Raw genomic sequence first — 15,076 nt, 5'->3', positions numbered from 1 at the left:
ATGAGCATCACTCATATATGTATTTGGCCATTTAACTTTCTTCAGTGAAATGCTCATTACCCTTTGCCCATTTTCCTCTGGGTAGTTTGTCTTTTGCTTACTAATTTGAAGGGGTTCTTTTTGTATAATGTATACTAATCCTTTGTAGTTTATATATGTTATAAGTAGTTTCTCCCAGGTTATTACTCTTCTTTACTCTTATGTAGTCTTTCAATGTGCACAAATTTTAAATTTTAATATATGCAAATCTATCAAATATTTCCTTTTTGGTTACTCTTTTCGGTTGTTGGTCTAAAAAAAACTTCTGTATCTTGAGATCTGAATGTTGTAAAGTTTTGTCTTTTACATTTTTCACTTAAACTATCTAGAATTTATTTTTATATTTGGTATGAGGTAGGACTAGCTGTATTATTATTATTATTATTATTTTTGAGATGGAGTTTTGCTCTTGTTGCCCAGGCCAGAGTGCAATGGTGCGATCCTGTCTCACCACAACCTCCACCTCCCAGGTTCAAGCGATTCTCCTGCCTCAGCCTCCCAAGTAGCTGGGATTACATTTGTTAAACAGTCCATTACTTCCCCACTGATGTGTAATAACACATTCGACATGAATCAGGATTCTGTCTGTGTATGAGTCTGTGTCATGGCTCACTGTCTCACTCCATTCATCCATGTTTTCATTTGTGCACCAAGACCACTTTCACGGGCAATCATTGTGGTTTCAGAATGGGCTTCATATCGAATGTGGCCAGTGCTCTGCTTTGTTCTTAGTCAAAATTGTCTTGGTTATCCTTAAAACCTCAGGTCCTGTGTAAAAATTTTGGACTCAGCTTGTAAAATTTCATGAAAAATCCTTTTGGGATATTGATTTGAAATTGTATTAATTGGAAAAAAAAAATTGGCATCTTGACTGCATTGATTTTTTCAATACATAAATGTGATATAGCCTTCTTTTGAGTCTTTTAATAAGATTTTATAAAGGTCTGTCATATTATTAGTTAAGTAATTTGATAGTTAGCTTATGATTAACTTGGTAAATTGTTGCTGACATGTCAAAATGCAATTGCTATTTCTATGTTTTATATATAGAAGCTTTGCTAGACTCTTAATAAAATAACACAGGTTTTCTTGGATTATCTTTATAAGATGGTCAGATTATCTGTAAATAGTGGCATTGTATTTCTTTCCTTTCCTTATGCTTTTTACTTTTCTTAGCATTCTGGCTCGAACCACCAAAATAATGTCAAATATAAGCAATGATGGAAACATCCTTATATTATTTTTAACAGTAAACTGTTCTTAATATTTCAGCATTAAGAATGATACTGGCTGGGTATAGTGGCTCATGCCTGTAATCCCAGCACTTTGGGAGGCCAAGGCAGGATTGCTTGAGCCCAAGAGTTTGAGACCAGCCTGGGCAACATAGGCAAAACCCCGACTCTACAGAAAACACAAAAATTAAATGGGGCATGGTGGTGCATGCCTGTGGTCCCAGCTACTCAGGAGGCTGAGGTGGGAGGATCACTTAAGCCCAAGAGGTCAAGGATGCAGTGAGCCATGATCACTCCAACCTGAGTGACAATGAGACCCTGTCTCAAAAAAAAAAAGGGAAAAGAAAAAAAGATACTTACTTTAGTTTTTAAAATTTTCCTTGCCAAATACCCACTGTCAGATTAAGAAAGTTTTCTTCTGTTACTAAGTGTACTAAAAGGGTTTTTTTTAAAATAACAAATGGTTGTTGAATTTAAAGTTTTTTCTGCATTTGCAGAGGTAGCCATGGGTTTTCTCCAATAAACTATTAACGTGGTAAGTTATATTCATTGATACTATCATCTCAAATTACCCTTACATTCATTGGACAAACACAACGTGATTTTGTTTCAGATTTTTGTAGTGGTGTACGTAATTGCAAATAGTATAGAAGTTGCTCTCCTCACACTGTTCTTATCTGGCTTTAGTGTCAGAGTGATATGAATCATGTAAAATGGGTTGTGGAGATTTTTTTTTCTTTGTGTTTTCTGGAACTTTCCATATGTCTAACTTGAACTCTTCCTTCAGTGCTAGAAATCACATTAAACATCTGACTCTCATGGATTTTTTTCATGGGTGTGAATATATTTGTAATTAATTAACTTAATTTCTTTTGTTAGGTTAACAGGGCTATTCAAAACTTCTATTTCTTCCTCAGTCAGATTTGGTAAATTATATGTTTTTAGAAAATCATCCATTTCTTTGATTTTTCAAGTGTATGATAAAAATTTCCCCTTATTTTTGTAATGTGTTTTGGTCACTGTATCTATAATTGTATTTATCTGTCATTCCTGAATATGCTCATTTGTGGCCCTTTTTCTCAAACAATTTTGATAGAACTTGTCTATTAGGTTTTTCACAATTATAAACCAACTTTTAGTTTTGTTGATTTTTGTCTATATACCTTTGTTTTCCTTTTTCATTAGTCTTTGCTCTTTTTTTTTTCTTTTGTCTTCTTTGAATTTATTCTACTGTTGCCTTTCCAGTTGTTGAGCTGATCGCTCATTAATTTTTACTCTTTCTTTTCTTCAAATATAAATACTTAAGAATAAATTTCCTTCTAAATACTACTTTAGAAGTATTCTACAAAACTTCATATTTAACTTTTTCATTATGGCACCCTTTAATTGTATTCCAATTGTCTGTGTTTTTATTTTTTTGACCTAAGTTATTAGACATGTTTTAGTTTTTCCAATTATATGGATTTTTTTCAAATGTATCTCCTTGTTACTTATTTTTCAATTCAGTTGCATTATGATCAGGAAGGTAGCTCGTGTGAAACCAGTTTGTGGCGTTCATTCTTGAGCTTTGTGACAGAATTGATTGTCAATTTTTGAGTAGTCCTTATATATTTGAAAGAATATGTTTTCTCCAGTTTGGGCACCAGGTTATATACATGTTAATCTATTAGATAAAACTTAATAATTGGGTTAAACGAATCTATTATATACATAACAATTTTATCAATTACTGTGCAAGAGGTATTACAAACCTCTTTACTCTGTTGATTAGGTTTGGCTGGATACAACAGGAAAAAATTCCCACAAAATAATAATAGCTTACAAAAGTTAGAAGTTGGTCTGAACTTCTTTTCTGAGAAAGATAAATAAACTCTATCTATGCATTAGTGTCCAGAGATGATGAAAATAATTCCATAGTGAGCCTGGACTGTAGAATTTGGTTACTCCTTCCCTGTAGCTATCAGGGATTGTGGTTTCTTCCCTCCATGTTCCCTGCCACCTATGACTGATAGCCACAGGTGACTCACCTTTTCTAGGAAGAACATCTGTGGGACTCATGGCAGTCTGTGTATTATGAGAGTCACATCTTTCTCCTGCACTGAGACCTGTGTTCCCCACCTTGCAGGTATATTTTTCACTGAATCCAGGTAGGATTTTATCCATGCTATATCCTTGGATAAATAAATTGGCAAAATATATTTCATAAATATTTGTCTCTTTGTTTTTGAGGTTTTTTCCCATAAGTGAAGGCCCCAATTGTCCATAACAGATTTTATTCTCCAGAGATCCATCAGACTCCTTTACATAGCTAACCCCTTTCCTTATATGTCATACAGTCTACTTGATTTTATCTTCTCCCACTCATTCTCTGATTTAACATTTCCTGTAATACTCACCCTGTGGTTTCTGTCTGAGGCCTTCACACATATTTTCAGTAAACAGTCCAGACTGTTTGTGTGATGTTACTAATACCACTGCCTGTCCTTTGACCATGCTGAGTCCTTGGATGCTTCTTAACATACAATGTCATAGAATGAAATTTCCTTAATTCTATTCACATTTCAGCCAATTGCAAGTTTTTTTGTCCTCATCTGTCATCTCATTGCCTTGTTCAATTATTCTAAAGAAGTGTATTGTGAAATTGATATACAGTAAAATATTTTTAGTGCATGTGTAATAGAAAATAGTTTTCTAAAATCACTTTTTAAAAAATTTTAGATTTGGTGGTACATGTGCTGGTTTGTTAATCGGTATCTTTCATGATGCTGAGGTTTAAGCTTCTAATGATCCTGTTACCCAAATAATGAATGTATTACCTGATAGATAGTTAGAAAATAGTTTTAGATTGAAAGCTGGATCTAGCTTATCTACGTCTTAACATAGACCAACCGTAAAATGTATGTAGAATGTATATACATTCCTGGAATACTTCTATGATACCCATTTTTGAGGGCTGCTTACATGTCAAGCATGTTGCTTGGTATTTTCTGTCTGTTACCACCTTTTTTCCTACTAGCACATTCGCAGCATGTTGCTTTTCCCCATCTACACACAAAAATCATGAAACAAGAAGACTCGAGGCATTCAGTGATTTCCCCCAAGCACTGCCTAGGTACCAGCAGACCCTCAGTTCTAACCAAGGTCTGACTCATGCTTACTTCAGTACTTTTAATCAAAGGCCAAGCAACTGAAACATTAACTCATTGTATCTGCAGGTCATCACCGAGTGGGCTTCTCACATCATCCTTCAGGCAGCACCAAGAGTCACTGGCAGCAGAGAGAGAGAGGCGGCGGCAGGAGAGAGAAGAAAGGTTGCAGAGAATAGAGCGGGAAGAAAGAAACAAATTCAGGTAAGAAGGATCTTAAGATTTTTTTTTAAATGATGAGTTAAAAATTAAAGCACGTGACTTTACAGCTGTATACATTTACTATTGGTATTAAAGGAAGTAGTGAAAATTCTGTCTGTATTTTTAAGGAAGAGAAAGACATACCTGAAATAGGCTGGATCTGGTTTGTTATGGCCTTTGTTTCTCTAACCATATGGCAGGAAGTACAGTCAGCCAAATACAATTAGGAACTCATGTATTCTTGAGTCCTCCATTGTCTGCAGTGGTCCTATCCAGGCCTTCCCGATGACAGAGAGCCTAATTATCTTAACTTAATTTGCCATCTCTTCCTAATGGTCCTCATGTTTTATTCATGCTCCATCAAATGCCCAAAAGGAAATACTTTTCCCACTTTCTGGTTCGCTTTTTGATCCCTGTAACAATCATCAATATATTTTTTTAAACAATAATCTCTTGCTATGTGGGGGGAAAAGTCATTGTGTTGATTAGTCTCAGCCCATTTCCCCCTGATCTCCTGGTCTCTGTACAGCTCCAAGGATATGTTCCTGGATATAGCTCGTTCCAGGTTCCATCTCTTGGCCTGTCTGTCCCCACCGATCCCAGTGTGCCTTGGCTTCTCCTTCAGCCAGTCCACCTGTTCTCCACATTCTCCAGGTCATCCTCCTTCACACCCATCCCCTGGGCTTAATGCTGTGCTGTGCTTTATGGAATGAAAAACAGTTGCTGTGTCTCTCCTTACATATTACTTCCTTCTACTCTTCCTTATCTCCTTTTTCCATTTTTCCCATTTCTTCCCCACCTCCTCCTCCTATACTTTCTCTTTCTTCTTAATCCTTCCAAGTCATTTACCCTATAGCTTCTACATTCTTTCCTTTCATTTATCCCCCCGTCTCTACCTCCTGTTTCCTTAGCTCAGTTTCTTTTTCAAGCAATATTACCATCAATTATTCCCCATTAAATCTACAAGGAATATAAGGCATTGTCAATGAAGATTTAGAGATTTAATAACATGTGTTTTTTGTTTGTTTGTTTTTGTTTTGTTTTGTTTTGTTTGAGACAGAGTCTCACTTTGTTGCCCAGGTGGAGTGCAGTGGTGCGATCTTGGCTCCCAGCAACCTCTGCCTCCCGGGTTCAAGTGATTCTTCTGCCTTAGCCTCCCAAGTAGCTGGGATTACAGGCCACAGCACCACGCCCAGCTAATTTTTGTAATTTTAGTAGAGATGGGGTTTTACCGTGATGGCCAGACTGTTGAACTCCTGACCTCAAGTGATCTGCCTGCCTTAGCATCCCAAAGTGCTGGGATTGTAGGCATGAGCCACCATGCTCGGCCAATAACTTGTGCTTTTTTGAAGCCAAGAAGTGTATGTGTAATTGTAAAAATGATCAAAATATGAGCAGAGTTGTGAAGTTGCTTAAGTATAAGTCACTACTTCATGAAAACAAATGCCAAGTCTGTGAAATGCTAATCCTCATTTTTCTAAGACTGGGTGAATGAGCTGCATGAAGAAAACCAACATCATTTCCCATCAAGATTGTGTAGCACACCCTGAGCTGTTACATTTCTACCAAATGATACGTGGAAATGCCAGTTCTGTATGCACCATTTTTCGTGAGGGTAGTTCTGGAAGTTGTCACTTTTAGAAAGACCAGTTCTTTAAATCTCTGGAACAGGTTAAATGTTTCCTGATTTATGGTTTTCTGGGAGATTTGCATATTTTACCACCAAATAGCAGCAGAGAATCTGAGTGAAATACATGGAAAATTCAGAGATTAGCTTACATCCAAAGTTTTTTATTGAAAACCTCTTGAAACAGGGTGCTGGTTCTGGGGAAAATGGAATTCGTTCACTCCATCCTGTCTCTCCTTCTGCATTGCTGAATGCAACCATAAACCATGGAGAGAATGTGTGGAGCTCTGAAAACTCTGAAATGTAAAAGAGAGCAGGTGAATTAGGAAGGGAGAGTAAAATTAAGTTTTACAAAACCAGTGAGAATTTACCATTTTTTGCCTTCAATATTACTTGGCATGTACTCAAAGGCACCCAAACCTAGAAGTGTATGCCAAATCTGGACCAAAAGAGCCCCAGAAGAAGTCCTCTTTTTCCAGACCGAGGCACAGCAAAGGGAATTTCTAAAGATAAAAGTGTAGAGGATTCCTCTTATTTCTTTGTCTCCTACCGTAGCCTCCCAAGCAATATTGCTACAGAAGCACAGCAATGGCAGCAGTGTCCAGGCAGGTGCCTGAAATGGGAGGGGAACTCTTGCTCTGACCGTAAGAGCTACAACCCCATGATCACTAGGCATATCACTTTGCTCTCCTCCTGCTGTATTGTCCTGGATGCAGATGCAGTTACCAAAAGTATGTGGCAGGACGGGGAAAATAAAGCCCAAGCCTTCTGGCTGGAGGACCATAAAAGGAAACCCAAGGAGCCAGAAGGTGTTAGGAAAGCCACAGAGAGCAAGGACATCAAGAGAGCACTCCTGAATGCATGTCTGATTTGTGCACATGTGGCTTCAAACCTACACGGCATGCCATAGCCTTTAAGAGCTAAGTACAGAGTGGGAGTGGGTGACCACCCAGATGCCAGAAAACTGAATTAATATTGGAACCAATGTCTGAAGGCAGGTTACAACTTGCAGACTGAACTTGACCTGGTTGATTACCTGCTAATACAAAATAAAACAAAAATCAAGATTCTTTGTAGAATTTAAATAAGACCCCAAATCTCATTACAAAATAAGTAAAATGTACAGAATACAATCCAAATAACTTATCATAAAAATAATCAGGAAAATGTTAACTCAAAGTAAAAAGAGAATTAAAAGGTGGCTAACCACAAAGGACATAGATATTATACATTTAAAGATTTTAAAGTAGCTGTTATAAATATGCTTTAAGAAGTAAGGGCAAATACTCTTGAAACAATGAAAAGATGTCTCTGTAAAAAAAAATAAAGGATATAAAGATCCAAATATAATACAGGAAAATTAAAATAGAAAATTTGTCAGATGGGCCAAATAGAATTGCTATGAGAGAAGGAAGTGAACTCATTGCTATGAGTGAAACTGAAGATAGAACAACAGAAATTTTCCTACCTGAAAACTAAGCAAAACAAACAAAAATTGAAAGAAAAATGAACAAAGCCATAGGGACCTGCATAACAACATCAGAATGGTCTAGCATTCATATCATCAGAGTCCCAGAAGTATAGGAGAACAGGACAAGAGTGCATTGGCTTTTTTTGTTTCTTTCTTTCTTGAGACAGGGTGTCACTCTTTTGCCAAGGCTGGAGTGCAGTGTCACGATCTTGGCTTACTGCAGCCTCGACCTCCCAGGCTCAGGTGATCCTCCTACCTCAGCCTCCCAAGTAGCTGGGACTACAGGCATGTACCTGGGACTACTGGCTAATTTTTGTATTTTTTTTTTAGAGAGATGGGGTTTCGCTGTGTTGCTCAGGCTGGTTTTGAACTCTTGGGCTCAAGTGATCCTCAGCCTCTTAAAGTGCTAGACTTACAGGCATGAGCCATTGCACCTGGCCATGCATTATAATATATATTCAGAATTATGTTATTCATATGTGTATGTTGGCAGAGTAAGAGTTAGGCCTAGGCAGGTTGTCGTCAGAGGCCATGCTCATAACTGTTAACCATTTGCTCTTGATTTCTAGTGATTCTAACTTGTCATTTAAAAACACAGAGAGACCTTGGCAAAATGGCCCTCATCCAGTAATGACTGCTAATCAAGGACAGACCATAGGCAACTATTAATTGTGGTGACTGCAGTTCCATATTTCTCAGGATGTGAATGGAAAGAAATTCAAAAAATATATAGGAAAAGCTTTCTAAAGTAGTCCCCGAGATTACCCAAATGGCTGACCTTTTATCAGCCATTTCATTGATTTAAATTGTTTATGCTCCTGGTACTTTTTGTAAAACATCTAAAAGTTGTTCTTTATTGTCATTTTTGTTGAATGTGGTCTTAAGCCTTCTGAGTTATAGGAAATTTTAGTTCTAGTGTGGAAAGTGATGAGGTTGGATGTTTATAAATGATGACAAATCTGAGTCCTTGTTACATTTTTCTCCCGGTCCTATACTGCTGTAGTCTAACTTACTGTCCCTTTATATCCAGTTACCAGTACACCAAGAAATAGAATATTTAAACTATATTGTGAGGTCCAGTGTTGAAAACCATGATGTTAGGATTCTCCAAGAAAGTAAACAGTCCAGTGAGAGATGACTAACCACATAGTCTTAAACTTAGATTCAATTTGGAACCTAACCAGCAGGAACAGAAAAAACATTAAAATTAATCAGATTTGGGCATCTGTGGGTACAGACAAAAGAGAAGGAACAAAGCAGGAGCTTCAGTGATCCCACAATAGAAACTGAGAGTGTAATGGATGAGGAGAAGGAATCCTGGGTTGTCACTGTGGATGAGAGTGTGGCGATTCCTCAAAGACCTAGAACCAGAAATACCATTTGACCCAGCAATCTGATTACTGCGTATGTACCGAAAGGAATATAAATCATTCTATCATAAAGACATATGCACACGTATGTTCATTACAGCACTATTCACAATAGTAAAGACATGGAGTCAACCCAAATGCCCATCAGTTGATAGACTGGATAAAGAAAATGTGGTACATATACACCATGGAATACTGTGCAGCCATAGAATGGAATGAGATCACGTCCTTCACAGGGACATGGATGGCACTGGAAGCCATCATTCTCAGCAAACTAATGCAGGAACAGAAGACCAAACACCACATGTTCTCACTCGTAAGTGGGAGCTGAACAATGAGAACACATGGACATAGGGAGGGGAAAAACACAGACTGGGGCCTGTCAGTAGGGGGATGGGGGAGGGAGAGCATCAGGATAAGTAGCTAAGGGCTTAATACTTAGGTGATGGGTTGCTAAGTGCAGCAAACCACCCTGGCACACATTTACCTACGTAACAGACCTGCACACCCCACATGTATCCCAGAAAAAAAAAAAAAAAATCCTGGATCGTGGAAGGAATATTCAGCTCGTGGAGTGCAACATAAAATGACCAAGGCATTTAGATTTAATTCTTAAGATGGCTGTAATGGAGCTACCAGAGCTCAACTGGATGCTAATCACCTCCAAAAGCTATTGCTTGCTTGTTATTGCCATATTTTAGTTTTGGATTTTTAAAAAACTTCTCTTTCCTCAGATGCTTACATTCTTTCCAACAAGTAATTAGTAGGGTTTCTGGGTGAATCCAGTAATCCTATGTTTTCTGCAATCCCTGTGATTGTATTGAAAATCAATTGTATTTAATAATTTGGAAGTACAGCCTTTAAAGTTTTAAAAATTTAGCTACAACTATTTTACATTTCTGAGGCAGTGGCGGTCTTTCATGATATACTGTTTATAATTTGTTGGTAATTTTCTGAGCATCTAATTCTGTTATTTTCTTTTCCTGTTTATTTGTTCTACATATTTCCATTAGCCGAGATTATTTAGACAAAAGAGAGGAGCAAAGGCAAGCCAGAGAAGAAAGGTTTGTGTATTCCTTCTTTCCCATTGTAACAAATTGCATGTGACTTTGCACTGTTAACCTAGCATGCAGAGAGAGTGTTGGTTAAAATATAACTGTTTCACTTAAAACCTTGCATAGCTGACATTTTGCAGAACAGAGTGTACTAGTTACCTAAATTTCCAATAAAAGTTTGGATTTGTCATTTGGTGCCAGCATGGTTAAGTGTGTCTGTTCCTTCAAAATTCTCCTTCAAATGAGCACATTAATGTTAGCATAATTGACATAGGGCGTATATTTGAAATACCCTGCAGCACTGCTACTAAGCCCAGAGTAGGTGTTCCTACTACGTGCTTTCATGTCACATGATCAGCACTCCTTCAACAAATATTTTAGTATACACACTGTGCCAGGCAGTGGCTGGGGGCACTAAATGTACCTGAGACTCTTTCTGGGTGTGCCTGGTCACTTACCTGTCTCCCTACTGAACTGTACTCAGCTCCTCAATGGCAGGGACAATGCCTGGATTTCCTTTATTTCCCCAGTACCCACCACAGTGCTTGGCATGTAGTTGGGACTTAGGAATAATATATGGAATCAGTAAATGAGTAAATGAACCAACAACTTTATTTAAAATATTCAAGCTGTAAGGTACTTTCTTTTTTCATTTTAAAAACTACTTTATTTATAATACAAATCTTTGTGGTTTGTGATGCTAACCAGCAAAGGCACATTTTTAAATTTCTGTCCACAGAATAGTTATAGGCAATTTTGTAAGAAAAACATATATGAGATACATTACTTTATAAGATTAAGAAGTATGTTATTAAAATGTTGCTGGAATATTCAAACCAGCCTAGGTCATATAAAGGAACAGCTCAAAACTCTGGTGTTGATCAGTAGTATATTTCAATGGCAACATGCTTCGAATCTCAATAAAAGATACAAAGATGTTCAGTGTCTAATAAATGCAGATAAACAGTGGAAACTGGTTTTACAAGTAGACTGGCAAAAGACAAGGTTTTACCCCCAGCTCTTTACAGCCTGCAGTCGTCCCCTCTACCACCAGGTGGGGTGACTGCGTGGAGAGATGGAAAGGCTGATTTTACACTTTCTATGCTGGAACCAGCTGGGGACCTAACAGTTTCTAGACTGGGCCAATAAGAAGTAGAGTTGTGCTAATTTTCTAAACACCACCTAAATACATCAGGACAGTCTGAGGTAGGCAAGAGTAGAGACTGCCTATCTTCAATTTAAAAATTAGATGCTTAGATTAGCCTCTTAAATAAAATGATGACATTGCTTTGATTCCAACATTCTATTTGATTATTATCATCCTAATAACCAGTTGTGGTGGCAAATCGAGAGTGAAAGATGCTGCTAAAGAAATGGGGAACTTATATTTCTCACTAGTACCTGTTTTTTACATCAGAGGACATCACATATACTTTCACTGAAAATGCTGTTGACTTCCTGCCCAGGCATGAGGAACTCAATTTTATTTTTCAGTTCTCCCCCCAGATTCTGTACTTCTTTGAGCTTTCAACAACTTGACTGTTAGGTTATGTCCACACAGACAAGGCTTGGCAGCTCCTGGGGAGATGGTTTAGGTGCTGTGTCAAGATCTGAACTGGCTCAGGCTGACTTAAAAATTTCCCCAAACCACAGAAGTCCAGCTCTTTCTGGATATTATTTACTGCTCTTTTTTTCCAAACAAGCCTTCACTTATGTCTGGCAAACTTGTAAGAGGAGGTTGCTGCTTCTCCTGTCTCCTCTGGTTCTGCCCTTAGTCTGCTCCCAGGCTGCCCATCAGCCTGAACACAGGAGTGTGCTCTCCAGGCCCACTGTGGGATTCTTCCCTCAAAGACACCTCTCTGTTTACACAGAGGCCTGGGGAAGCAGCCATGGGTTTTCCTTTGGTTTGGCCCAGCCATTTTTCTTGTTTGTTTTCTTCTTGAATAACCTGGTGAAGATGGGAGGGGAAATAGACTTTCATCCCTGTTTCGAAAGCTGTTGAGAGTTCCTAGTAAGCCAGGAAAAAGTAAGATTTCCAAGTGTGATGGAATTTGGAAATGGAAACTAGTAGAGATCAGAGGTGGGAGGGAGAACAGAAATAAGGAAAAGTAGCTCTTCCAGATAGAGCGATGTGTGTTCGTCAAGTCCCACATCTCTTACCCTTAACGCAAGACTCGGAAAAAGACAGAGTCACAGCAGATGGCTTTTGAGATTTGTATCATGTAACTGTAACAAGATGACTGTCATCTTATTTTAAGGTGTAGTGACCATCTGGATACCTGTTACATTATTTCATATCATCTCACTCCATAATTTCAGACAAACTATGTTATTGGCAATGGTGCAGACCAGGACTAAATTTCTGTTGAGATGCTACTTCTCATCTTTTTAAGTATTAGAAGAAAGACTTTATAGGATAATGATTGATTAAAATGACATTCACACATAATTTAAAGGAGAAAAAAGAAGTGTGTGTAGTAAGGAATGAGACCAGGCTGGGGGTGTGTTGGGGGGTAGCACAGGAGGATACTTCAGTTTGGGTTTGTTGGTCTGAGGGAGACAGCAGGGCATGGAGAGGAAAAGGTTTAGAGCAAATAGGGGCTATGGGAACAAAGGGCAAAGAAAAGGTTGGAACTGGACTAGGGTTTTGGAAATTGTGCATGAAAATGATCAATGAAGCAGGAAGAAAGGATTCTGAGCCTTGCTTAGAAGGACTGAGAACAGGGCAGAAGTTAGAGGGAGCCAGATTTTAGCTTAATGTAAATGAGAATTTCCAAATAGAAGTGTGGCAGGAAAAGTCATCAGTAAGTAGGTCTAGGTTAATCTAAAGTCAAGCAGAGTTTCTGTAGGGCCCTGTGAAAAGAGACTGAGCCGCAATACCAGCCCTGCCACTGAGTCCTGGTGGATGTTGGAGTTCATCCCAGTAGTTTATTTGTCTCTCTCTTCCACTGAACTGTGAGCTCTGTGAGGGTGGGATTTTTCCTTGTTTATTATTAAATCTTGAGTGCCCACTACAGTTCTTAGCACATGACAGGTACTTGACAGATGTTCAATAAATAAATGGAAAGATGAATGAAGAAACAAATGATCTAGGCGGAGGATAAACGGGAATGTTTGGATGAAGGCAGCAAAAGTAGGAAGTCTTTTCTTGGGGCTGTGGTTTGTGGATAGAAAGCCTGGTGCTTCCCACAGAGGAGGCTCCGTCGGTCTGTGGATTGAGTGTGACTTCGCGTGGTAGCAGGGATACGTGACAGTCATTGCATGGGCCGGTGGGTCCTCAGATCAAGTACTATTGGGCCCCGTAGCACTTACAGTCATTGTTTAGGAGAAGGTCATGACATAGGTCCAGCTTCCTCCCCAAGAACTGCTGGAGGTTCATGTAGGGCAGGAGGGGTCGCTAAGCTGTAACACCGTAAATGCCTGTGGCATGGCCATCCCCGTGTACCAGCCCACCACCTTCACCACTCTGGCCACTGCGGATGAACACTGCTGATGCTTTTTCAGAAAGGTTTAGTGCTCTTGACCTCCATGCCTCTCTGTCCCTGCCATGTAAAAAAAATTTTTAATTATGATCAAATGCACATCACATGAAATTGACCATCTTCACCATTTTAAATGTGTTTTTCAGTAGCATTAAGCGCATTCACATTGTTGTGTAACAAGTCTCTAGACTCTTCTCATTTTGTACAACTGAAACTCTTTCTCCATGAAACCACAACTCACCATCCCTCTACCTCTGCTTCTACCATTTTTGTCTAACACATAAACATCATTTTTCAGGACAATTCAGATTAAACCTTTAACTCTTCCCATGTCTTATGGATCTTCAGTGATGGCATCTGTGAGGCCGAGGGGTGCACAGGAATAGCATTTGAGTCAAATCTATCCAGGCTCTGGGATGAGTGGCCCCTGGAGACTCCCAGAAAGTGGGTTAAACCCTTTGGCTGCTGGCAAGCTCCTGCCTACCTGGCTGCCCACAGGGAAGTGTGCGGAAGGCCAGGACCAGGAATGAGCCAGCAAAAATGGACACAGTAAGTGGGTTGTCCTCCTGGCTGGAAGCCTTTCACAGGGCTTCGTCACCACCACCCACCCTGGACTCATTTGATTTCTTGCCCTGGGATTCTGACCTCCTGAACTCCTGGATCTGTCCAGATTCTCTTATTTGCACTCATTTCTTGTCTGCCCCTTTATCCTGTTGCAGCAGCGTGGGAATAACTGTGCTCACAACTCCTCCTGGACTTAGGCATTCCTGGCCTTGAACTTGCCACCATCCCATTTAACACATAGCTGCTGGAGGCCCTGCGTCTTACCCTTAAAACTGTTTTCTTTCAAGGTTGTTGTTACTTCCACAGCCAAGTGGCTTTTTCTTGCTGGCCTGAATTAAGTCCAGAAACATGTTCCTTTTGTTGCCTCTCTTATCCCTCAAGAGGTGGTGCTGTTGGCCAAGCTTCAAGTGTTTGTATCTACATATACACTCACTGCAAACCTTTTATCAGAGATTCACCGTGAATGCAAGCTCATTCCCCACAAAAATGAAATGGGATGCATTCGCCCCCTCGGCATCCTGGGCTTCAGGTGGGCCTCTGCAGGTGGGGTGCCACTCTGCAGGCTTTTCCCTGCAGGCTCTGCCTGCTTTCCATCAACCCATAAATGCAAGGCACTGAGGGAAAGAACAAAGGATGGTAATCATCCTGTCCACGAAAATCCTATTATCTGCTTTTTGAAAACAGACGTACACATGTGAAAAGATGACTAAATATGCCAGGCAGTAAATGCAAAATGCCATCTGAGTTGAAGGGACTACATATCCGACATGAGTTCAGAGGCAAGGCCAAGATCACTTTCACCTGTGGTGGTCAAGGCAGGCCTCCTGGAGGGAGATGCGCATGCAAGCATGGTCCGAAGGGTGGACTGCCTTTGGACTGGCAGGGAGAA

The 15,076-nt window shown here is 39.4% G+C and overlaps 1 protein-coding gene across 9 annotated transcripts in view; it reads left to right on the top strand.

The window, feature by feature from the left end:
- The window catches only part of FHOD3 (formin homology 2 domain containing 3), a 492,791-nt gene that overhangs the window by 391,699 nt on the left and 86,016 nt on the right, over window positions 1–15,076 (top strand). For 7 of the 9 annotated variants that reach the window (XM_033177890.1, XM_033177884.1, XM_033177889.1 and 4 more), the window contains 2 exons: window positions 4,487–4,621; window positions 10,100–10,150. In XM_033177890.1, coding sequence (XP_033033781.1) covers window positions 4,487–4,621; window positions 10,100–10,150 — 186 coding nt within the window. The remainder of the gene's footprint in view (window positions 1–4,486; window positions 4,622–10,099; window positions 10,151–15,076) is intronic. The other 2 variants (XM_033177891.1, XM_033177886.1) reach the window with 1 other exon arrangement.

The sequence above is a fragment of the Trachypithecus francoisi genome, unplaced genomic scaffold (genome assembly GCF_009764315.1).
Source record: "Trachypithecus francoisi isolate TF-2019V2 unplaced genomic scaffold, Tfra_2.0 Lachesis_group19, whole genome shotgun sequence".
Lineage (NCBI taxonomy): Eukaryota > Metazoa > Chordata > Mammalia > Primates > Cercopithecidae > Trachypithecus > Trachypithecus francoisi.
This window is presented reverse-complemented; position numbering and strand designations above follow the sequence as displayed.